Source organism: Wasmannia auropunctata, unplaced genomic scaffold (genome assembly GCF_000956235.1).
Source record: "Wasmannia auropunctata unplaced genomic scaffold, wasmannia.A_1.0 LD335903.1, whole genome shotgun sequence".
NCBI classification, from domain to species: domain Eukaryota; kingdom Metazoa; phylum Arthropoda; class Insecta; order Hymenoptera; family Formicidae; genus Wasmannia; species Wasmannia auropunctata.
Genome location: NW_012026987.1, coordinates 3,059,144 through 3,083,103, shown reverse-complemented (window position 1 = coordinate 3,083,103; position 23,960 = coordinate 3,059,144). Strand labels below are relative to the sequence as shown.

The window sequence follows — 23,960 nt, the reverse complement described above, 5'->3', positions numbered from 1 at the left end:
CACTAGGTCTTTTTTACAGCTGAACTGACTACACTAGTTCAGAATTTATCTTTCTTCTTCCAATGTAGAAAGCGAAAGATAAACTCTGAACTAGTGCAGTAGTTCAGCTGTAAAAAAACAGGTCTGCTGAGGCTTTCGGCGCTTCTATCCCGATTTTCTAAAGAATCTAAAGAATAGGTGATCAGAACTCAACTAACCGTTTCTATCCCGATTTTCTAAAGAATCTAAAGAATAGGTGATCAGAACTCAACCAACCGTTGACTTTTAAATCTCTGTCCGCTATTTTCCGATCGGCCGAATTCCAATTTGCAATCTTGCTCGAAATTTGATACAAGCTTAATTTACAGAAGCACAATAGATGTAGCAAGCCTTAAGCCTGTAAGAAATTGACCAATCGTCGTCGATTGTTCTCTTCACATTCTCAAGGTTCAAGGCTTACCACATTGTGTTTCGGGACTTACAAACGGATTTAATATTGTTCGAGACCCTCATTGTTAAATTTATCAAATTTATGTATTTATATTACAAACGGAATATGTTTTTTTATATATCATTTTTACACGCGTGAAATTTTTATTGGGCATACCGAACGTGTTGCGAGCTACCGGTACTGAAACATGCGGTCTTGTAATTCGATTGATTTATTGAACTTGGACATATAAATAACAGATAGGCTTTCAATGTTCTTGAAGTTTACAGCGCACCTCCGCGGTTGTTAATTGAACGTCGTCCAAGTCAATGGGGGGGGGGGGGAGGTAACTTGATCTTTTGGCAGCATAACAGGTTCTGTATCTCCCTCCCCGTTCTCGTCCTCCTGCTTCCAGCAGCGTACTCTCTTTCTATTTGCCGGCACTATATAAATTGATAAACTAAATTTCTCCTCCCGGGAAACATTCTTATTCCAGAGCGGCGGCGCCGGAGATAATTTCGATCAGTTCCCTGGTGATCACGGCCTGCCGGGTGCGGTTGAAGGTGAGGGTGAGCTTGTCGATCATCTCTCCGGCGTTTTTGCTGGCGTTGTCCATGGCCGTCATACGGCTGGACTGCTCGCTGCAGGCGCTCTCCTTCATCGTGTAGAACAGCAGCGAGGCGAGCGAAAACTCCAGGTAGCTCTGTATCACCTCGTCGTCGATCGCGTCGTATACCGACAGCTTCGGCGCGGCGATCACCGCGTTCTTGTCGTACAGCGGCAGATCTTCGATCGCGTACGACACCACGGACTTGAATCTGTTGTACACTATGCGACCAGAGCCGAAGGGATAACTGCAAAAGTACACATTATCTATCTTATTGTATACAGTATCTGCATACTTAAAAAAACACACATACGCGTTTATATATCCAAAAAAAAGGTCTAAATATACTTAAACAGAAATTTATAGTAAATAATCTTAGCTAATACAGCAGATGAATTGTTTAAATTACACCTTAGGGCCGGTTGTTCCAGCTTTATATTAAAAACTATATATAATGATATATATAATGATAAACTATATATAAACTATATATAAAATATATATATAACGAATAAACTATATATAATGTGAAAATCTAACTTCAGATGAATTATCACCGAGGGATCAACCACTACTAAAAAAAATGTACAGTGATTGCTAATTATGGCAATACAACACACTTTATTGCTATTGCAATTTATCGCTTTTGTATTGTCAGTAATATTGCCATCTATTATCTCATGTACTGCCATGTATTGCTAGAATTGTACTGCCGCAATATATTCCTAAAGACATATACACTGATTGCCATAATGGTTGACCCCTCGATTATCACAGTTAATCCAAAAGTGGAACCAACTCTAAGTTGCAATTTAGCGGTTAATTTGCAATATTAGCTGAGCTCATTAATTATTCATCATCTAGCCGTTGGTATTATAAACATATATGTTTGGCAATGCAGCGAAACATACCCGCTGTTCAATATCTGGTTAGCTATCTTCGCCGCATCGTTGAACGTCGGCGGCTTACGGCCGACCTCGGACGCGACGAAGAGTATGTTGTTCGCGAACAGCCGCTGGAGGATGGCACGGGACTTCTCGCCTATGCATATGATCTTCGTGTTCTCGCGTTCCTTAGGATCGGCCAACAGCCGGTCGCGAATGTTGCGGGACACGCCGGTGTGCACGGCGCCGCAGAGACCGCGGTCGCTGGTCACGGCGATGACGAGCTTCTTCGGCTCCGGCGGCGGTTGGATATCGGCCTGCTCGTAGAACACCTTCGTGCCCTCGCCGAGGGGACGGGCCTGCTTCAAGTCGCGCTCCGCCCGATTGTACTTGGCCGCCGACACCATCTTCATGGACTGCGTAATCTTTTGAATGTTCTTGACGGACTTCAAACGTATAGAGATCGACTTGAGGGTGGCCATCCCGCGTTGCTGCTGCTGCTGCCATTGCTGCTCCTGCGCGGCCAGCCGCAGAAACGCTGACACACGGTTGCTGAGCATCGTTGTCGGCTGCCGAATTCCTGCAAATTCAAGTTCTCAGAAGATCACTCTACTTCAATCGTGTTTAAACGACGTCGCAATCCTCTCGCAAGTAGCAAAATTTAAGTCTACATTATTTATATCAGCGTCAGGGATATATTCGGATTGTTCGTCTGTTACTTTGTAAAAAAAACTTTATGACAGAAACGCGTAATCATTTGCTACTTTTCAATGTCATTCATAGATAATTGAAATGCAAGTCAATATTTCATAGACAGATCTACTAACAGGAGGTGGAAACAGCGTTCGGAACATGTATATGAAATATATATATGACAGAAGCTATAAATAACGTAGTTATTCTGTACAATAGTTCTCACAGTAGTTAATGCCAGTCACATCTGTAAATCTAACATGATGAAAACGGGAAGAGATCAGCTGTTGCTGGTCTTACAGGGAGATTTCTAGCATTCTACATCTGAGTATCTGACAGCCTTGTCACAATTTTTCTTGTATGTACGTACACATACACTCTCGCTCGTAAGACAAATCGTAGGGCACGCCACGGAATTCGACGTTATCAAGTTGTCCGAGCTTGGAATCACGACGGAGGTGTCAAAGGTAGACGATGCGACAGTCAAGGAACTCCGCGAACAGTTCCGAGCGCGATATCGGTCCGTTTACATAATCGCAGGGAGGACCTGTTCCCGAGCGTGCTCGCGAACACGAATCCTCGGCTCGACGCCGCGGTCGAGTGGAATAATCGTAAGAAAGATACGGGGACGCTCGCGGACGACGCGAGGGGAAATCGACTCACCGGCCAACTCCGTAAATAAGGCCCACAGGCTACCGAGAACCGTCCGCCGATCAGCCTGAGCGGTTCCCGCACACACGGACGGAAACCCAAAACCACGAAGGAGATCCGCGCGGCGCGCACACGTAACGCGGCCGCAAGGCGAGTTCTCAATCGTCGGGAAGGATCCGCGCGCCATCTATGAGCGCCGCCCATTACTACCGGCGAAAAATCAATATCGATCTTCGAGTGCGTTTTTTACGCACCGACGAGATATCATCAACGTCGATAAAAAAGAAACTTTATTATGCGAATAAAACAAAAATCTAAATACTAATCTAAAAAATCTACTACTTTATTATGCGAATAAAAACAAAAATCTAAATCGAAAATTTTAAATTATACAAGATCAATATGATTATTGATGTTTATATATTGTAACATGTCTTTTTACAAATTGAATATTCAACAGATATTCAGAGTTTTACATTCCCAATTGTTGCAGTCCTTTGCGAATATTTTAATATTGAGTTTCCCAAAGTATTTTTATAGCGAAATGTATTCTCTGGAGAGGGAAAAGATTTGAGGAAGGTAACATAGATTGTGATTCTCTGACCTCATCGACGAAACGTCTCCAGGAGAGGAAAAGCATCAAGCAACGAACTGGTGCAATGGGATTCTTTGTTTTTTTTGGTAGATAAAAACGCATTTGTCGTCTAATCCCTTTTAGTCCGATACATTTATACACGTAAACTATATATGCATTCTCCCGAAGCGAGAAGGGGAACGATTTAGAACAGGTCGAGCGGCGGAGTTTCCTCGTAGCGGTTCTTCCTCTCGCCACTGTTAAACTGACGCCGTCGCTCTTCCTCCATCAGGTGGATGCGCCGCATCCTCTTTATCTTAAACACGCACTCGTACATGTCCTCGAGTAACAGCCTGCACTTCTCCCTGCCCCTGTGATAGCCATACGCCTCCATGCAGTCCACATAGTGCACCTCGTACATCGCGCACTCCTTGAGGGACTGCAAATTGCGTATATGATGGAAGACGTCTGTCGGGGGTCCCTTGAACATGGGCGTGCCCCATTTCATCCACATAATATTCTCGTGGTCTATCATGATGTACCTGCAAAAGCACAGTATTTAGAATTCGCAACACAACAGATAACGTCAGTATTTCAGTCAGTATTTCAGAGAGCATGGCTCTTTTGTAAACTGCAAGTATTTTCTGAGATCACGAGGTGCTCGATACATATCCGAGATATAAAGCCTCGATCCAATCTGTTCCCTCACTAGAGTCTAAGAATGACTTCGACCAAACTTTGGTTAATTTAACTGGCAATTAATTGAAATGGTCAAATTGCTCGAAGCACAAAATTTTCAGCTGTACCGACTTTGTGTTCTTAATCCAATCTTTCCGCCCGTATGTCAAACAATAAGAACTGATGATTCTATCTATGTTAATAACATAGGTAAAAATTGAAATTTTTGGTCAAAATCAGTCCAAATATATAATCGAGCATTTTGACGGCATTGATGAATAATATCGAAGAGTAGCAATTCTGGCAGCAGATACTCATGTTATGGATTTGTCAAGCGATGAAATTGCAGGAGAAATTTAATTGTTCCCACCCCAAAAATGCGAATTTGATTTTTTTAAAATATTCTCACATAGAAAGGTGTACCTTATAACCTACAGAAAATACGCACGTACAATAATGTAACTCTTCGTCGTTTTGCGCGACGAAAACAGAAACGGGAGAACATTTGGACGTTACGTACCGGTGACAGACAATGCCTCGATTTTTATAATTATTATTTACTCTCTCGAGCGCTTGGAGAAATTTTGACGCATATAGAAAATAACCTTTCTGCTGTGTTTTTACGTAATCGTCGATAGACGTTAGGTTAGGTTGAGCCGATTGAGGTTGGCTCTCGACTCGACCGCGGGAAGATCAAAATTGTCATATCATCACAGACGTCATCCAAGATTTTGCAGAGAAACACGGTAGTTAAGAATTCGCATGTTTTATATAATTTGTCTTCTCATTTCTTCAAATCACTTGTGATCTGGATAAGTACTTATTGGCAGAAATTCATAGAAATTCACAATTTGATTAATTAAAATAAACGAAACAATATAAAAGAACGAATATCTAAAAATTATAATACATTTATGAGATTGATTTAAAGTGTTGAAAATGATGAGGGAAAATATGCGATGATTTTGTCTTGAGAAAAATTAATCATACAAATAATAACGCATTATTATATTTAAATTAAAAAATCTCTTAACTATATTTACACCATAATGTACAAATGCCTCTCGTTTTACGGCCTTGCGCGCTAAATCGTGAAAAGTCTCTCCATTTATTCATAATAAAAAGTCACTAATTTTCTCTCTCATACTTTTTAAAGCTACTCTCTGTTGAACGGCGAACAATAATGGCGATGGCGAGTTGCGTAAAATCTCTGAATTTTGAAATATCCGTCTGCAACTGTAGCACAGATGCCTCCAAACGTCCTCCGCGGTTACTTGTCCCTTTCTATTGTTCTCACAACTGCACTCAGTATTATCGTTACAACAACCACTGTTGTCGGGTGGAGGGAGACAATTCGAGTCTCCGTTTTCTTCGTTGCCAGGCGAACTTGCGTCGACGCACTTGGACGACACCAGCTTGGAAACCTCGATCGCCCTCATGGCGGTCACTTCGCCGCCGGAGGACGGCAGGTCCAATCGCGCGTCACACAGCGCGCAATTGTCTTCCATACCTCGCCGCGGCCCGTCGACCCTCGGGCTTATTTTATCGGCCGTGCGGAATACGGTGGACACCGTGCCGGAGAACTGAGATTCCAGTTGCGTCGTGAAATCGCGTGACAACGCTTGTATGGAGGTGGCCGATGGTGGCGTGCCAGATGCGTGCATCGGCTTGACAGAATTTATCTTGTGGTACTCGGCGTAATAAATCAGCTCCTGCTGCGCGAAATCCCTCATCGGCTTGAGTATCTTGACGTCGGCGCAACGGGCGTCGCAGAAGCTCGCCTGCGTGGAGAGCTGCGCGCCTCGGCCCAAGCACACGTCCCCAAGCACCTTCGCGGCGATGTCCACGGCAGACTCGGCGACGAATATCTTGTTGCAATTCAGTTTCCGGGCTGCCGACAGAAGCAAGCACCGGCGCAGCTGACCGAGAAAATCCGTCCTCGAGGTGTCGTCCGACAAATTGGCCAATATCGCGCGCAGCCGACTGTCATTCTCGCGGTTTATCTCCTGGTCCATCGGCTTTACGTCCAGAGTATCCCCCTCGTTCAAAGCCTGGCTCATCGACACAGCATAACCGTTAAATCCAGAAGCCGTTGTTTCCTCGGCGATCTTACGTCGCAGCGTGTCCCTTTCCTCGCTTGTTTTCCCCGCAGTATCTGTCGATATTCAAAGATAGATATTTCATAAGACAAAAGATCCTAGACTTATGCCCGTTTCTACAAATGTAGATTAACTTTAATCCCAAATTCAACTTGTCTCTCTTTATCTATATACAAAAAATTATTATTGTTGGACAAATATGGACAAATAGTGGACAATCTAATGCCATATAGATTTTGTCAAAATTCCTACTTAGGGGTGCCAACTTCACGCAGCTCTCTTTATCTCTTTCTAATTCTAAACATTAATAGATTAAAATAGATTAAATTAACCGAGATTAAAGTTAATCTACACACCGGTGGAAATGAACATCAGAAGACTTACCATCTATGTACAAAACTACCGTCTTGAAGATGAGTCTCTTGTGAGCAGATTCGCTCATGCCAGCCTTAATGAGATGTAGGAGCACGGTGGAATTCAACTCTCCCGAATGATCGACCAGTATCGCGTCGCCGTGGCGAATAATCTTAGATTTACCAAGCGCGGCTCTAAACTTGTGGTTTGTGACACTCAGGAAACAAGCCTGGCAATAACCGCTTTGGCCGGTCAACAAAACGTCGGCGTTTTCACATTTGCATTTTCTGCACAACGTATCTCTGTACGGAAATACAATATATATTAATGATCTCATTGTGTTCCCTTTTCTCACATTTATTTCTTGTAATTATACTCACGTCGATAAATCTTTTTCCTTCGTTTTAGGTATTTCACCATCGTTACCGTCAAACATGCAATCCTTCACCGAACACATCTCTCCTTGTGCGATTTGTGTCGCAACAACAAAATGTATAATTTACAATTATACTTTATCAATCAGATGTTACAAAAATTTATAATAATTAGTTACAAACTAAATATTTCTAGATCTTGCGAAGGCACGGAAAATATCTCCGAAAAACTGATTTTAGGTTAGAACGCCATACACATATGTAGACCAGTGGGCGCGCGCGGCGCGACTGGCACGTGTGAGGCACGTCACGCGTGCACGTGTCTGACGTCACATCACACGTTTATACATCTACGACCACTGACTTGACTTCTGCACCGCTGCAAAAAAAAAAGTGAAGAGGGAAGAAAAAATTGAGATGATTTTAAATAACGTAATAGAAATTCTGAAATACAATAGAATTCTATGAGAACCTTAGTATCTTTATAATAACTTAAGTATATTATAAATAAAATTAATACAAAATAATATAAAAAATTACTATAAACAGAATATTATACATCGTATAATATTCTATTAAATATTATATATATTTTAAAATATAACAAAATTTAATGGAATCTTATAGTTACTTTTATAATGTAACTGTGTATACTGTACAAAGTTGTAATTAATTAAGATACTAATTAAGGTTTCTATCAAATTTTATTTTATTTTAAAATATTTACTTTCTAATTTATTTAATAGAATATTTACAATGTATAATATAATATTCTATTTATTAATTTTTGTATTTTTTCGTATTAATTTTGTATTATTATTATTCGACAGCACTATAACTCTATCGATTGAGAAAATAGGTGGAAACTATATATAGTATCGCAAAATATTGTAATATAAAGATAATAATTAAGAATTAAATTTACATCAAAACGTTTGCTCGTCTTTGGCCCATTTATATTGATTATATTCTAATTAATTAACGTTTATAAATTAGAAAATCATAGATATTTAATATATATTTTATTCCGCTAATTGTCAATAGAAAAAAATAAGAAAATAGGTCGCATTTTTATTGCGTACAAAACATAATAAAAATATATTAATTTATTGTTTACTAAAAATATTGCAATTAAGGATATAAAAATATATATGTACATTGATTATGTAAGTATATATAAATATATAAGTTTTCATTACAATGTACAACATAAATTCGTACGAAAATATATGCATTAAATCGGTAGCGAGGTAACAAATTTCCATTAAAGTCCTTCGAAAAGTCTATCGTGTCATGTTAGGTAAAATTTACAAATATTCGAAAATTATTCGAAAGTTTGTTTGAAATTAATACCAGTTTCAAATTCGTGCTATTGGGCAAAAACGCAGTTGAAACTGATAATACACACAAACTCAAGGTTCTTTCGTTGTTATAAATCTTAATTGAACTTGATCTCTTGTAAATTTCGACACGATATATAAATTTAATTTCTATCTTTTAAAAATTATGCTAGATTCTCGACTTCAATTGCAGACGAGTTCGACGTCTGTATCATCGAAATTGTGCCGCTACGTCACACAACTCTTCTGACTTGTGATTCTTGCCAGCCGCCGAACGTCCTTTCGATTTCTTGCGCAACAGCAATCGTCAAATGATCGCAGCCCGGATTCGCGACGATCTACAAAAGCAGAAACTAATTAAATGTAAACGGATAATCAATTAAATAATTTAGAACTCGGTGATTACAAATTTAAAGTTAATAAATTAAAAATCAATACTGTACTAATCTGTACACAGCATCATCAATGATTATAGAAGCAGGATAGTAATATTCATGAGAAAAAAAATTTCTTTGTATTTTACATCTTTATTATTACTTCCTTATAGTTTTAATTGTGTGATCGTGACCAGTCTTTTTTTCCGGCATACATATAAATAATACTATCCGTTAATTTATGAAAGATCAAACAGAGAGGGACAGCAATTTTTCTTTTACCTGAAGCCCAATCGGCATTTGATTTTTGTCGAAGCCAAGTGGACACTGCGTGACCGGAAATCCCAGCACGTTGAAGATCATCATGTATGTGTAATTGTTTATGTTGTAGAAACTCTCTAAAGGATAATACGCCGATGACACAAAGGATGGACAAATTAATACGCCGTTATCACCCAGCAGCTCCTAATCAAACGCCATTGAACGTTATTTTAATATTAATGCGAATTAAATATATATACATATATTAGTATTTATACGTCGGTATTATTCATACGGACAAAAAGTTTATAAAAAATGCAATATATTTTATATATCGAGCTCTACCTCAAATTGCTTTCTCAATCGGGTCCTTATCTCCATCATTTCATTGTACCTAGAGACTGGCATTTTTTTGCCAATGTTGTTGATTATCCCGTAAGCAATCATTGGAAAGGTGTGCAGCGACATAAAGGAAAAAAATTTCAGTGTTTCCTTCAACACATTCTTCGATTTCTAAAAAAATTTTTATGAAAAAAAATGTTTGTTTATCATAAGTACATCTTAACAATCTCGTCATTTAACTGTACCTTAGGATCATCCCATCGATTAAAAACCGAATATACGTCTTTGATCCTGAGAAGAATGATCATGCTTAATTCAAAAGATCGTTTCATATCTTCCACGTTTGCCTGAAAATAATCGATAATATAAATATTATATTTATCTATAAATATTATATATATATCGTTATTTCTTAATTAGACTTTAATCCTTTAAATACATAATGAAGACCATATACTAAATGCAATAATATTAATACATTTTTTTTACGATTATACAATATTGTGTTATATTATATAATTCGTATTATTATGATGTAAATACATTCTATTGTATAAAATATTTTTAATTAATTGAAAATATTGAAAAAAGAAGATTAAAGCATTGCTGTGTTGTAATACTACATACACACACACACACACACACACACACACACACACACAAATAAATAGTATATATAGTTTATCGTAATAATTTCACCTTTTTAATAATGAATTTAAAATAATTAATATAATCCAAACAAAATTTTCACATACTTTTTGCACTTTAATACCGTCTATTGCATCCAAGTGTCTTATCAGCTTATAAATTGCGTCTTTTACATCAGCTGTCATGGAACTAGGATACGGACCGCAATTATCCATATAGAAAAACTTTATGTCCTTTAGAGATACCTATATATAGAAATATGCAAACTTTGCATAAATAAACGTTATAAATTTCTATTATATGTTTATTATATATCTATTTTATTCATTATTTGTATCACTCTCATCAATTAATTTCTCTGACATTAATACTTCATTACATTTAATTAAAATTTTTTGAGAAAGCGGCAGAACCATAATTAAAATTTGAAAAGTTCTGACCTTTTTGTTATAGGTTATCTTGGCTTCATCCAATTGTGACATCACTGATAATAACAGAGGCAGATCCGAGGCGTATCTGACCATTGAACCGATCGCGAAAAATGAAGGCCAATTTACATCATTTGAGCTTGGTTTGTGACCTTCTACTGATATCCAATCTAAGGGGAAAAATATAAAATTACCTTACCCATTACATATTAGTTTATATACTATTTTATAAACAATTGTACAATTATAATTAAGCTAAATTAAATTTAATAGTTATAAGATTAAAATTTCTTGATCGTTCTTTTTCTTTTTTTTCTGTTCTTATTGATCCTTATTGGTCGATGAAAATTTACTTGGTGTGGGTTTATGGCCAAAAACGCCGCAAAACAACGCCGGTAGCCTGGCCGATCCACCGATATCGGAAACCAGGCTCAGAAGCGAGGCGCCAGCGCTGACAAGAGCCGCCTGATTAATTATACAATAATTTCTATCCATTATCAAATTCTATTAAATATTATTTAAATTTAAATAAGAATTTTTTATTTTTACAGACTTTTCATATAAAACAATTCTAGGCTCCTCGAGCCTATATACATAGAACAAAAAGGTATACCTCGCCACCGGAAGAGCCGCCGGCGGTCCTCCGTGTGTCATAAGGATTCCTGGTCGTGCCAGTCACTTTGTTGAATGTGTGCCACCACATGCATAGCTCCGGAGTATTGCTGACGAGAAGAGGAATCCCACCGGCCTCGCGGATCCTCGCCACAACGTCGGCGTCTTCTGTCGCCCTCGAAGGAGTATCTTTCACTCCCACAGAATAACTCATCCCTAAATAGATTTCAGTCTTTATTTTAGTCACATTTTACGTGCTAATGTAATAAATAAAGTATATAAAATTATTCTATACAGATATTATTGCATCTAGATAATATCTATTATGTACAAAATTTATAGAAATTATGCAGGATATATATATGATGTCACCGAGAAAGACACCGGGAAAATAAATAGTTCTTCTAATTCTTTGGAAATTTTTAATTTTTGGTAAATAATTTTCTGACATTCAGTGAGTGGCAGAATTAAAATTAATTTATGACATGTGTATATTTGAAATAATATCTGCAGAACTCGTTGATGATCCTTTTGAACCGAGGTTCAAAGATCTCTGCGGTTTCTTGCGATTTTCAATTTGTTTTCAATTTGTAAATATGTCAGCACGCCACTTTGGACGTACATGGAATGGTAAATCGATGTCTAACGCAATAACGTACTACTTGTAAGGAAAATTCCTTAGCGAGTTCTAAGAAAAGCTCTTCTGTCATGAGTTTACCGGTGGGAGAACAATTTTGTTAAATCGTGCAAATCATCGGAACGTATATAGTAAGTAAGTGCAAACGGTGAGTTGTTTAAAGTGGCTCAAACAGAAAAAAAAGGAAGGAAGGCATTAACATATAAAGAGCTATAGCGACCTTGGCTTATTGTTAGTCTGAAAATTACGAGCGATAGCGATGTGGTGCTAATAAGAAAGGCAAAATTAATGCAATAAATTGTCGAAAATATGCGTATTGTCAAATTTTTCTTTTTCCGATTAAACATGAGACAAATTGATATTTAAAAAATGACTACTATTTTTTACATAAATTTATTTAATTAAATGCAAATGCATCTTAAACTGGATAATATTAATATTAAATATTAACTATTTATCTTTAAAAAATATAAACCTTATATTTATCTTCTATAACAACGCGTAATTCTGACGGTAATTCCATTACACGGATGGTCCGTTCAGTCTTTCAGTTCGTCCGCGTATCGTAAAATATAATAATTTAGATTACATTTCACATGATAGTATTCCTGGAGTAAAGAAAAAAAAAGCAAAAAAAGCAATAACTTGATATTAACCCGTAAAGACTACGTCTCTTTTAAATGGTTTTATTTTGAAAACAATTACGTTCTTTTTTCGAAAATTTAATATTACCAGTCGATTGGTCAGAAAATTTTACATTGAGAAACACACATTTTGCTTTCATTTTGCTTTTTATTTTCAGAAGATATAAAACTTTAAAAACGCTTGGTGCAAATTAGCACTCAGGTGCCTTTTACGGGTTAATCTGATTGGCGGGCAATAGTCAAAACTTGAAATCTGACTTTTTGGAATAATTAGTTTGACTATCCGTCTTCTGTATATATTCTGTTGAATTATACATTTGAATATATCCGGGAATTTCATGCAAACGTAAACATGATTTGACAGTTTTGACGAATATCAAACACTTTCATCCAGAATAATTTCATGTTCCTATTATATAAAATTTCGTCGTAATTAATATTTCATAAGTGAAATTACTATGCGAAAAAGTATATTGACTAAAATGTGTATATATAATATACACACATTCACACGTAATGAAGGAGCTGTATGCAACCCACCTTGAACAGCAATACTTTCCTTAACCGTGACAGGCAGCCCGAGTAGCGGTCTTTCGCTCGCGATTTTCGCCTCGTCTTTGGTCGTCGACTGCAGGAAACTATCGATTTCACGTGCCTCTTGAATCGCCGCGTCGAAACGATCCTCTACGATAGCGTTGATCGACGGATTCACTTGTCTGCATCGCTTCACGTACGCGACGATCACTTCCTCGGAGCTGATCTACCGAGAATTAAGGGATATAACTGCGGTTTGATTCGACTCAAGATGATTTTCTCAGTGCAGCACATCGATTTCGCTCTATAATATCGTCTTTACGAGAAGAGTGAGATCTGTCGAATCCGATCAATGTATAGACTTACTTCTCTTTTACGGATTTTCTGCGCAATTTCCGTCGCCGACAGTAGCAAAATTCGATCCTCGATCGGCGGGCATCGCCGTCTCTTCTTCAAACCTCGCAGTTTGAAGAACGGCCCGAGCAAACAACGGAGAAGAAATAAACCGTACTTTATTATCACCTTCATCATTATTTGAATCATCTGTATGAAGAACAATATAAGTGTTCTGACAATTGCTTCTGTTAAGCATATCGTTAAGAAACAAAATCTGTGAAGTATAAATTTGTATAGTCTTACCATGGTATCAATAATTCTTATCGCTTAAATCTGTATATATACTCGTTTTTCTTTCTGGAAATTTTGAATTTCTCAGTTTTGCAATTTTAGATTAGCCACGTTGATGGTGCAGTCCATACAACTTAAAGATTTTGGATATTCTAGATAGAAAGAGAGTTTTAATTTTCGGGTCACGTACATTTTATAAAGACACGGTCCGGCACACCTCTTTTAGTGCCGAGACACGACCGTGTCTTACGATATTATTAACTTAAACTCACCAATGAATGAATCAACAATAACAAAACGATATTATTAATTTAACTCACCAATGAATGAATCAACAATAACAAAACGGAGATCACTGTAGAGAATGTTTAATGATGACAACGGAAGCTCCATAATCCATTCGGTCACGTCATTGCGATTTCTCGGTTGATTGTTTCTAATTAATCCATGTTTCGAATTAATCAATCCCGTTGACTGCCAAAAGCACGCTTGTATTAGTTACAGAAGACAAGTGTGAATTAAATTACAAAGTTTGTCTTAACGTTTTGAAGTCGTCGAAATTATCAACAGATATAATAATCTTTAATATTATCTTTAAGTTTCGATAATCGACTACGAGTAGGAGAAAAGAAGCTCGAGAATTGTCTGGGTACGTTAAATTAAAATATGTATCACTTTAACATTGTAATTATTGAATTTAATGGGGAATTCTTTTAGAGAAACTTTTCCGGTAATCATGCGGAAAGAAAGTAAGGTCGAGATAATTCGAAATAATATTTTAATGAATATGCGATATACCGAATTGACGTGATTTTGATTTTAATTTTGCCCGATCACGGGAAACGGACTACCGCTGAACGGATTGTACTACGAAACATCGTCGTTAAGTGCAAACATCTCGTCATTTGTTCACGGAACTTTTCTGGAAGCGTAGGCAATGAAAGCGGACATGCAAAATGCATTGCTTAATTTAACGCCGATGTGAAATACCGCGAAATACTGTCACTAAGAGAAACTATTCATTACTGCACATAGGCGAGTTTAGTTTTATGAAGGATGCAGTTACTTATGTAAATCCTACGGATGTTTAACGCAATACTTTATGAACGCTTCCTCGAGGTCCTAAGTCGTATCCCGTGATTCTCGTACCCGGTTCGCCATCGAAACGAAGAGCGAGACGGAAATTTTACGAAGCCATTCTACATTCTTTATTTGCGTCAGCGTTAAAATCCGCAACAAAATAAATAAAAATCTATCAATTAATTTATCAGTATTTTATTAATATGGGAAGTTTTATTACAACTTTTAATACTAATAAAATACTGATAAAATAATTTATTGGATAAACAAGTTTGACTATCCGTCTTCTGTATATATTCTGTTGAATTATACATTTGAATATACCCGGGAATGCTGATGCAAATGATTAGTATAGAAGTTGCATTACAACTTCTATGCTAATAAAATACTGGTAAATAAATAGATTTCAATCTATTTTGATGCTGACGCAAATAATGTAAATAATTAGACATCCGTAGGATTTATAAAAGTTGTAATATAACTTCTATACTAATAAACGACGTTATATTACATAATTATAATAAATCACCTTGTCAAAATTAAATTTTGATGTAGCAATAATTTTTCCAAATAGCTAACATTTGTCGTCATTTTGACATCAAAATGACGTTTTTTTGCGATTTTGTAATGTTCAATTTTTAATAAAATTTCTTATAATAATAAATTATAATATATTAATAAAAAACTTTGTAATGGAGAGAGAGAGAGAGAGAGAGAGAGAGAGAGAGAGAGAGAGAGTTTATTTCTATGCTAACACTAATAAAATAATATATTTTATATATGTGTGTATAACAGAGAAAATTAATTATTAATTTAATCGTATAGTATAATTATCCTCAAATTTGATTTTTCTTTCATTCTGCAAATCAACTCAAATTTCGACGGAAGTTATAAATCTTGCATCAATTTTTTTATGCAATTACACAGAAGTATTCGTTTTTATACACTTTGTTTCTTGCAAATTATATTGTGCTATATTTAAATTTATTTCTGTTTTAAAAGAATCTTTAAAAGATTTAAAATAAACTGCTATAATACATAAATCTGCGTTATCGTTTTTTACAATAATAAAAAACTCAGGTAACGCAAAGTCTAAACTTGCATAAGATGTCTTATGCGTCAATTTTGGACTTTGTATACTGTCCGAAAATGTATTTTTATTCGCAAAGATTAATTAAATTCGATTAATTTAAATTGTATGAGAAATTTATCGTACGTGTGTATTAAAGATATATTTTGTGATAATTCGCAATGATATGTATGTGTGTAGATTATTATCGCATTTGCGAAATAATTATTTTATTAAAGTTTAAAAATAACAAAGTATATCCTGTGATTGAATTGCAATATAACAGATTAAAATGCAGATACATGTGCGACACTTTATACGATAATGTTGAATATCATTTGCGTCGTATAACATTGTTAAATAATACGCGGCATTTAATCATAGTACGTTTAAAATCTCAAAAAAAATGAATCATTGTAATTAGAGGATTTCATACCGCAAATAATTTTAAATATACGTAGTATAAACATTGATAAATTTTGTACATTACAGTAAAAATAAATAAAAAAATTGAGATAAATTTTAATTTAATTATCTCACCTGATATTAATTTTTATGAATCTTCAGGGAAGCGTATTGGAATATTACACATCGAAGGGGATTTTCTCAAGACGATTTTGACCGGGTACACAGGATCCAAACTGAGCGAGTGATATCTAGTTGTGTCCGTCACAGTCCACGACTGCTCATGACTGATTCGCACCGATACCCACGAAAGGAAGCAGCCGGCATCAAGCGAGTTTGAAGAAGCGACAAGTGGGGCGGGCGAGCGAAGTGTTGAAGTATGTTCCACGTACAGCACTTTGGCTTTTTATCATTCTTCTGACGCGCGTTTCCTACAAATTTCAGTTCTACAGCCATTTATTATCCATGATTCTTCTCGTTCTTCGTCGAGATCGGTTCGCGCGCTTATGCATGATTTTTTTTTGAAAACTATATGTTCGACCGTATATTTACGTCATATTTTTTTTCCTGAAGCAGATAAATTTAATAACTGTACTGCGTCTTAAAAAAGTAGCTGATATATAGACTCGATCTCTTACGATTGAACTATTAATTCATGCGTTTTAAACACCTGACATCTCGATAGTTTAAATATTACAAAAGACAACTTTACTTTCTGCGAGCGTAGCACGTGTGTTTTCATCGACTCGACAATTGAGATACCGTAATATTTAAAGAAGAGAAATTTGTACGAAATGAAAAGTGGCACACAGAATTTAGAACGCTCGAAAAGATCATTTCAGATTAAGAAAAAGAAAGTACGGGCGCGATAACATTTTAACTTTTCTAAACAGTTTTTCCGACTTTCTAGTGCAAAGATGTATTATATTTAATTAAAAAAAAAATAATTATACGGATTATCTATACATTACAGAAAAAGGCTGAATTCACTAATAGAATTTACGGAAACAAAAAACTTAACAATCATACATCCGTAAATTAAATGTTTCTAATTTTTTATTTTATAAGCCAAATTCTTTGTACGATTACATATATACTGTAGAATAAATATTTCAAAGATCGCGAATTTAAAGTAGCAAATAATTTTTAAATTCAAATATTCACGGAACGCTGAACATCTCGGAAAGGATTACTTTGCAGACCTATGTTAAGATTTTTTGTTACGTGCTTGTGGATTCTATTAACCAGTTTAATTTTTACCTATAATTCCGAAACGCTTTGCATACACGAGAAAAAAGAAAGAAAACAGACCTTGGAGTGGATAATGGAGAGGATTAAACAGGAGTTACTAATAAATTACGTAGCATCTTTCGTCGCGTGTATATTGATTTTTAGCTAATTGAAAACAAAAATAACTTGATAAAATAATTATAAAGCAGAATTAATTAATTTTTCTTATAACTAACAAGTTCATTAGGGATGATTTATGGACGCTATTTCTGGTAAGAAGGCTAAAGTACAAGCGAGTACAATCGGAACGATATTTATTACAGAAAGATTACAAGATTATATTATATTCAGGACTATAAACATTTTAGACGCGGCCCACGCGCCGTGATTAGGACGCCGGGGGGGTTTCCCTGTTTAAATCGTGAAAAATATTATTTACATTGCACATATATCACTAGCGTTACTATCAGACGAACGGACAGTTGGTCGCTGAGAACTCTCCGCGAAAAGGCCGTTCCGAACGAAGAGAATACAACCTTATCTCAACACGATCGTCTCACCGATAAAGAAATGATCTCGAGAGGATTATTTTTTTTTTCTAGCACAAATATGGTCCCTTCACCCGACGCGATCGAGTTATCACTTGTCGTACGTGGTTTCACAACTCGACTGATCAGATTATCAGGACCGCCGAATCAGCCTCTACGAATCTAGAACAATTGAATTTTCACCCTGCGATCGTTCAATCTTAACATATTATTACGATTATTTAGCGCGCGTAATTTTAAGCGCTGAAAGAGCCGAAGAGATGAGGAACAATTTCTTGTAGACAGCGGCGTCTTTCTCCCTCGAGACATTCGGCTAGGAATTTGAAAATTTGCTCCAAAACTTACTTTATATCTAATAGAGATCTATAAAAGTTACAGAGAGAATACTCTCGAGGGGAACTCATCCTCGTCAGTTCGGTTCTTTCGGCGCCGAGTTTTCGAACCTTTCACTAATTTTTCCGTGCCCTGACACTTTAGGATAATTTTGAGATACGCCGTTCGCAGAATAATCCGGGTTTTTTTTTTGTCGCACGACCGTGTCGGACAGTGTCGCGTTTGAGGCACTCGCGCCGCGGAAAGTCGCTCAAGAGGAAAGGGAAGTGAGGACACGCGTGTTCTCGGGATCGTCGCTAAGGTAAGCGTCTACGAACATCACGAAGTGGATAGCAGTTGCGGATTGGCGCCGTGACTATATAAATCGCTATTACTCGCACGAACGCGTACAAGATAAAAAATAGGCATTTGTATAACCGGTTGAGAATGAATTGTTCTCTAGTAGGCGACTATCGCTCATCGCGGGTCACGAACGGGCACTATTGTTTTCGAATATACGCAGACGAGTTGTTCTTTATTCTTTGAACCCTCGCGCCGCTTCTTGCCGCCTCTCCTTAAGTACCGAATACAGTATTATCATTACTATCATTTACGTCTACACTTTAGCGTTTATACGCACCGCCTTCGTTCCACGCTATCACGTTACTTCGCTGCCATTAATCACGTGTCGTTATAATAAAATATTATTATATGCAATATGTATATACGTATACATATACATACGAGGTTCACGCGATCGAACTCTTAACGCCTACTGCAATGAAAAAAATATGTTTCCCTTTTTGAAAACTTTTTATCTTTTTCTCAGCACTTCGGACTCTCCCTAAAGATTTCACAGTTATCGCGCGCGTAGCTCTGCCGAAAGAAACGACGAATTAACACAATACGTTCGTGACGAATCGAACTTATCTTATGTAAGTGGCGATGATAGTCGGCGATGTCGATTTAATGATACTTGAAAGTTATACGAGTCGCGACGCGCATTCAGCTCGAGAGCTATACAATCGCTATTCTCGTTATTAAGTACCGACTAAAAAAAAAAAAAGAAAAAAAAAGAAAACAAAAAGAGCGCACTCGAAGTCGAACTTTGCGAATTTAAACTCTGGACGAGATCGAGTGTTGCTCGGTAGAAATCTTTCATTTATTAATGCAGCGGAAGAACCAATTTTAGGCGAGTGAAGACGAAGATAAATATGAGTCAGTGAAATATCGTGTTATATATCAACATTCACGGAGCAAAAACATGATCATTTTTTTGTCAATAACGTTCGTAACGATAATTCTCAGAGATCGGAAACTGAAAATTGTCGAGAATTACACGGGAAATTGCAGTAAGACGACGTAGACGGCCTGACTACCGGTATTTGAAAAAGCGTCTGAAGCAGGAAATATCACTTTCTACGGGGACAAAACGCGTACAAAAAAAACCCTAGTTGTATAAATAAGTCTATAAGCGCTTAACAGGACGATGTCTTAAAGTAGTCATTACATAGTAATGCGATAGCGTTGCGCGTTAACTTTTCTTTCCCTTTTAACGGCACTAATATATATATCTATATATGTTATTATCAACAATGTGCAGTTTCTCGTTAAGAAATACGACACGGGATGCTAGAAATGAATAGGAAATAATCGTTTACAAAATCTATCCCTAAGACGTAAAAGTAACCATACGAAATTCACACGATATGCCGTCGCGTTCGCACACAGCCGCACGAAACGCTCGGTAATTTCTATATATAATAGCGACGTTATTTTTACATCCGATAATAGAGCGGTAGATAATAACAAACAAAAAAAAAACAAATTGCAGAAAACCCGCGAGCACTACGAGCGGTTTTGTTCGTTTATGAAAAAGAGACGCGTTTATCTAGCACTTTTGAAATCGTTTCTTTTTTTTTTTCCTCAAGATGTGCCCGACATTTTGTACTTGTGAAAAAAAATCGCGCTTCCGACCGTCTCTCTTCTACGCCTGTCAACGGTGCAATTGATAAAACACAATAAATTACAATCGAAACGTGCTTGGAGAATGTTCGGAGAAAACCGAGTCACAAAGTTGAACGCGCCGCCTCAGAACTACCGTCTCGTTATCCTTATCCACTCGATAAGTTTTTTTCTCTCTCTTTTGTGTATATATATATATATATGTGTGTGTGTGTGTGTGTGTGTGTGTGTGTGTGCGTGCGTGTGCGCACAGTGAATGTACATTCGTGCGCCGTCAGAAAAGAATGAGGTTTCAGAGCGCACTCCGTAGACTTACTTGTTATCAGTCGCGTGTTTCCGGAACGGCGGCGCATATTTTCGCCGCCAGTTCTTCGAGACGGAGGCAGATCGTGGGGGTTATCGATTAATAGATCGGTTTAAATAATGCAATTACATGCGCGGGTTAGCGAAGACAGCGTTGTCGAGAGATTCTTTGGAAAGGTTTCGAGAGGACGAGTGGCTCGTAGACGGAGGTGGGCGGAATCATCGCGCGTCTTTCGCCGTCAGTTTCTCTATCAGCTCCTGCAGAGGCGCCAATTCCCTTCTCTCGATCAAATTAAATTCCTACAATGCGAGATGATATGTCAGGAATAATAAATCAAATGATTAACTTACAACTGTCTTTTTTTTTTGGCGAGACACGATTGCGTACCTGAACGAAGAATATGAAATGCTTGAACGACGTGTTTAAGTGCGCCTCCTCGCCGAGCTGCACGACTTCGCTAAAGTGCTGATGATAGATGTGAGCGTATACTCTGAATAACCGCTTCAGGATAGTCTTCGCGATAGACAAGAAGTTCTTGGGGAAAGGAACTCCTGCAGAGAGAATATAATCGAGGATTAGTTTTCGGTTCGGTATGATCGGCGAGAGAGAGAGAGAGAGCGCAAAATGAAAATAATACGTGTAATCACCGATTTTGGATGGAAATAGAGTCTCGTCGTCCAACTGATCCTGCACCCAGGTCATCAAGTAGTCTATGTACTTGGGCGCCGAGCATTTTATAGGCTTCTTCACCGTGTGACCGTCGGCCCAGTGATACTCGTACTTCGGTCCGGCCGACATGATGGGGCAGCTCTCCTCCGTGCAGAATTCCGTGATAGTGCCGTATAACATGTTGATTTGATTGAAGAAATCAACGGCTGAAGGGAAAGAGGCAAAATCACGTTTAGATCTTAGTCGATGCGAAGCCAATAAACGGAAACGGAAAACGGACTTACTATTAACAGCGACCCACTCGTTCAGATCCTCTCCTTCGGGTAGCATAACGGCCAGTCGCAAGTTACCGGAGCCTAATGTAGCGGCGGCGTGTTTCATCAGGTCGTACTGGTGAGTGCCCTCCGGGATGTTCTTCTTTGGTTTAAAGGTCTTGGAAGACCTGCTCCCGCTTGAGAGAGAAACGAACAAGACATTAGAAAACGACGTTATCTGTGATTTCTCTTTATTACTACGAGATTCCAAGTTCTTTGTTCTTTTAATATTTTACATCAATATTTACCGCACAATGATACTTAATTACTTATCTTTATTTCGGAATCTGAAGCAAATGAAACAAGATATCGTAAATATTAAGCCGTTTATCATTACAGATAAATCAGTGGCAACAAATTAACTGCCGTCCTACTCGTATTATTGATAAGATTAAAAAATGGCAAGCATCGAGACGTTTAATTAAAAATTAGAGGCAAATGCGTGTAGTGTTACTCTAAATCTAATTTATTATTTGTTTCAATTTAGCAGAAATTTTGCCCTAATAATTTTACTCTCTAAATTAATCAGAGATTGATTTCTTTAACAAATAATATACATAATAGGAATATATTTTCTATTCAGCTGTACTCATCTACGCTGCTGAAATGTATAGACAAAGCCTAAATGTTTAAATGAAAATACACATCTTCATCATACGGGCACAAACGGTTTTCCATTAAATTAATTAATACATCCAATAATTAATTTAATTATTAGATATAATATTTTTCTTATATTCGGTAAATCTTTTCTCTTTTTTTTTCTCCTCCAAAATCCACTCACAGTTGCTGCAACAAGCAACAAGAGGCAGGTGGAAAAGAGCAAACATCACCTCCCTCTGTCTCTTTCTCTCTCTATTTAGCTACATCTCTCTCTACACACTCTTTTTTTCTCTCTCTCCTTCTCTCTTTTTTCAATCGCCTTTTTTCCCGCAGAAAAGCCTAAATATACTTTTCGTTACAGACGCGAAAAACGAAGAGTAGGCGCAGCTAAAGAAAATATAAAAAAAAAAGATACGCGCTCGGCGGCTCGACGCTCAGCTGATCGCGATCGCACGCATGCAGAAAGCGGCGGCTGCCGTTTTTTGTCGCGAACGTCAAAGCGAACGTCAAGAGACGTCGGCGTCGCGGGGCACTCTCGATGACGAGGAGCACTAAGGCGCGGCCACCGAGCACGGATGATTCATAGACCGCGCCGCGTCGAGCGGTAATCCTGAAAACGAGGGAACATGGTGGGTCCCGCGGGAAGACGCGCGTCAAGGGAAGAGGCCTCCCGCACGCACGATAGCACGCGCGCTATTTTTACCCTCGATCGATCCATCGGCGGACGGACGGCATCGTCGAGAGTCATCCTCGTCGAACTCGTCGTTGTCGTCGGAGAACGATAATAATAAATTCAATTGTTGGATTAGATATGAGAGAGAGAGAGAGAGAGAGAGAAACGAGAGAGGAAGTCATTCTGGAGTGGAACACGAAACAAAAAGATTCGCAAACTTTAAAAGGAAAAAAAAAAGTCGTCAGCTGTCACAGGAAGAGGTGACAAGTCAGGGATCCTCGCGACTTCGTCCTGTCACATCCTTCGGTTACTTCCTGACGCGTGGACGTCGCGCGATATCGATCGGATGAGGGGCGGCGATTCAGTTCGGTTGTCGACTCGAGACAGAGACTCGGGGAGGAGAAAGTCTTCGCGGAGGCGAATAGAGAGGCGGACTCACAATAGGAAACTCATCGTAACGGGCTTCTCGTGTGGCTGCTGAGGGCTCCGCGTCGAGGCTCGGCTCCGCTCTCGCCGCCCGTTCCGCTCGGTCGCGTAGTCCGCTGGCGTGCGTCCTCGCTCAACTGGACGGCGTGACGAGGACGACGACGGGCTCCGTGCGATAGTCGACTATCGGCGACGACGAACGACGAACGACGACGACGACGACGACGACGAGAAGGTGTCAGCCAGCCGGCCGCCGCACTCACGCGCGCGCGCGCGCGATCGCCTCCTCGCTCACGCTCCTCGGTGCGCTCCACCGTCCCGCTCCGTTCCGTGGAAAACTCCCGCTGCGCCGGGGAGAGACGACAAGTCGCCGTCGCGCAACCCAACTCAAGGCCCGCCCGCTGCGTCGTCGTCCGTCCACTAAGAGTCGTCCCTCGGGCTTCTCTCGCGCTACTCTCTTCCTTCTCCCTTTCTCTCCCTTTTCCGAGTGTGTTTCGGAGGCGACCACCACCACCACACGCTACGGACACAGTCACCGCCACCGCGGGGAACGGTGCTCGTGCCGATCCGGCTGGAGTGACGGCGGGCTGCG

The 23,960-nt window shown here is 38.4% G+C and overlaps 5 protein-coding genes across 9 annotated transcripts; all 5 read right to left on the bottom strand.

Moving 5' to 3' along the window:
- Positions 1 to 625: 625 nt before the first annotated feature.
- On the bottom strand, positions 626 to 3,392 carry LOC105455465 (ATP synthase subunit gamma, mitochondrial). Of its 3 annotated transcripts, none has more exons than XM_011698804.1 (3): positions 3,257 to 3,392; positions 1,928 to 2,480; positions 626 to 1,263 (listed from the first exon to the last, which is right to left on the bottom strand). In XM_011698804.1, the coding sequence occupies exons 2-3, from the start codon at positions 2,458 to 2,460 to the stop codon at positions 897 to 899; spliced, it is 900 nt and encodes a 299-aa protein (XP_011697106.1). In that variant the 5' UTR covers positions 2,461 to 2,480; positions 3,257 to 3,392; the 3' UTR covers positions 626 to 896. The 3 variants fall into 3 exon arrangements, with proteins under 3 accessions (XP_011697106.1, XP_011697108.1, XP_011697107.1); XM_011698806.1 differs by lacking the exon at positions 3,257 to 3,392 and adding an exon at positions 2,964 to 3,232; XM_011698805.1 differs by lacking the exon at positions 3,257 to 3,392 and adding an exon at positions 2,820 to 2,934.
- A 255-nt stretch (positions 3,393 to 3,647) lies between these two features.
- LOC105455464 (NADH dehydrogenase [ubiquinone] iron-sulfur protein 5) lies at positions 3,648 to 5,161 on the bottom strand. The gene is made up of 2 exons (XM_011698803.1): positions 5,017 to 5,161; positions 3,648 to 4,360 (listed from the first exon to the last, which is right to left on the bottom strand). The coding sequence occupies exon 2, from the start codon at positions 4,351 to 4,353 to the stop codon at positions 4,024 to 4,026; it is 330 nt and encodes a 109-aa protein (XP_011697105.1). The 5' UTR covers positions 4,354 to 4,360; positions 5,017 to 5,161; the 3' UTR covers positions 3,648 to 4,023.
- A 346-nt stretch (positions 5,162 to 5,507) lies between these two features.
- On the bottom strand, positions 5,508 to 7,638 carry LOC105455463 (cytoplasmic tRNA 2-thiolation protein 2-like). The gene is made up of 3 exons (XM_011698802.1): positions 7,330 to 7,638; positions 6,980 to 7,251; positions 5,508 to 6,651 (listed from the first exon to the last, which is right to left on the bottom strand). Exons 1-3 carry the CDS (start codon positions 7,404 to 7,406, stop codon positions 5,609 to 5,611), a joined length of 1,392 nt encoding a protein of 463 aa, XP_011697104.1. The 5' UTR covers positions 7,407 to 7,638; the 3' UTR covers positions 5,508 to 5,608.
- An 898-nt stretch (positions 7,639 to 8,536) lies between these two features.
- Positions 8,537 to 16,687, bottom strand: LOC105455457 (fatty-acid amide hydrolase 2). Of its 3 annotated transcripts, none has more exons than XM_011698786.1 (13): positions 16,460 to 16,687; positions 14,091 to 14,244; positions 13,783 to 13,922; positions 13,510 to 13,686; positions 13,150 to 13,369; positions 11,330 to 11,544; positions 11,070 to 11,181; positions 10,729 to 10,886; positions 10,396 to 10,533; positions 9,886 to 9,987; positions 9,644 to 9,811; positions 9,320 to 9,502; positions 8,537 to 9,001 (listed from the first exon to the last, which is right to left on the bottom strand). In XM_011698786.1, exons 3-13 carry the CDS (start codon positions 13,783 to 13,785, stop codon positions 8,897 to 8,899), a joined length of 1,581 nt encoding a protein of 526 aa, XP_011697088.1. In that variant the 5' UTR covers positions 13,786 to 13,922; positions 14,091 to 14,244; positions 16,460 to 16,687; the 3' UTR covers positions 8,537 to 8,896. The 3 variants fall into 3 exon arrangements, with proteins under 3 accessions (XP_011697088.1, XP_011697089.1, XP_011697090.1); XM_011698787.1 differs by lacking the exon at positions 16,460 to 16,687 and adding an exon at positions 14,569 to 15,530; XM_011698788.1 differs by lacking the exons at positions 14,091 to 14,244; positions 16,460 to 16,687 and adding an exon at positions 14,043 to 14,070.
- Positions 16,688 to 17,851: 1,164 nt separating this feature from the next.
- Positions 17,852 to 23,616, bottom strand: LOC105455458 (MOB kinase activator-like 1). Its single transcript, XM_011698789.1, has 5 exons — positions 23,382 to 23,616; positions 21,637 to 21,803; positions 21,331 to 21,558; positions 21,071 to 21,234; positions 17,852 to 20,982 (listed from the first exon to the last, which is right to left on the bottom strand). The coding sequence occupies exons 1-5, from the start codon at positions 23,393 to 23,395 to the stop codon at positions 20,902 to 20,904; spliced, it is 654 nt and encodes a 217-aa protein (XP_011697091.1). The 5' UTR covers positions 23,396 to 23,616; the 3' UTR covers positions 17,852 to 20,901.
- Positions 23,617 to 23,960: the final 344 nt, after the last annotated feature.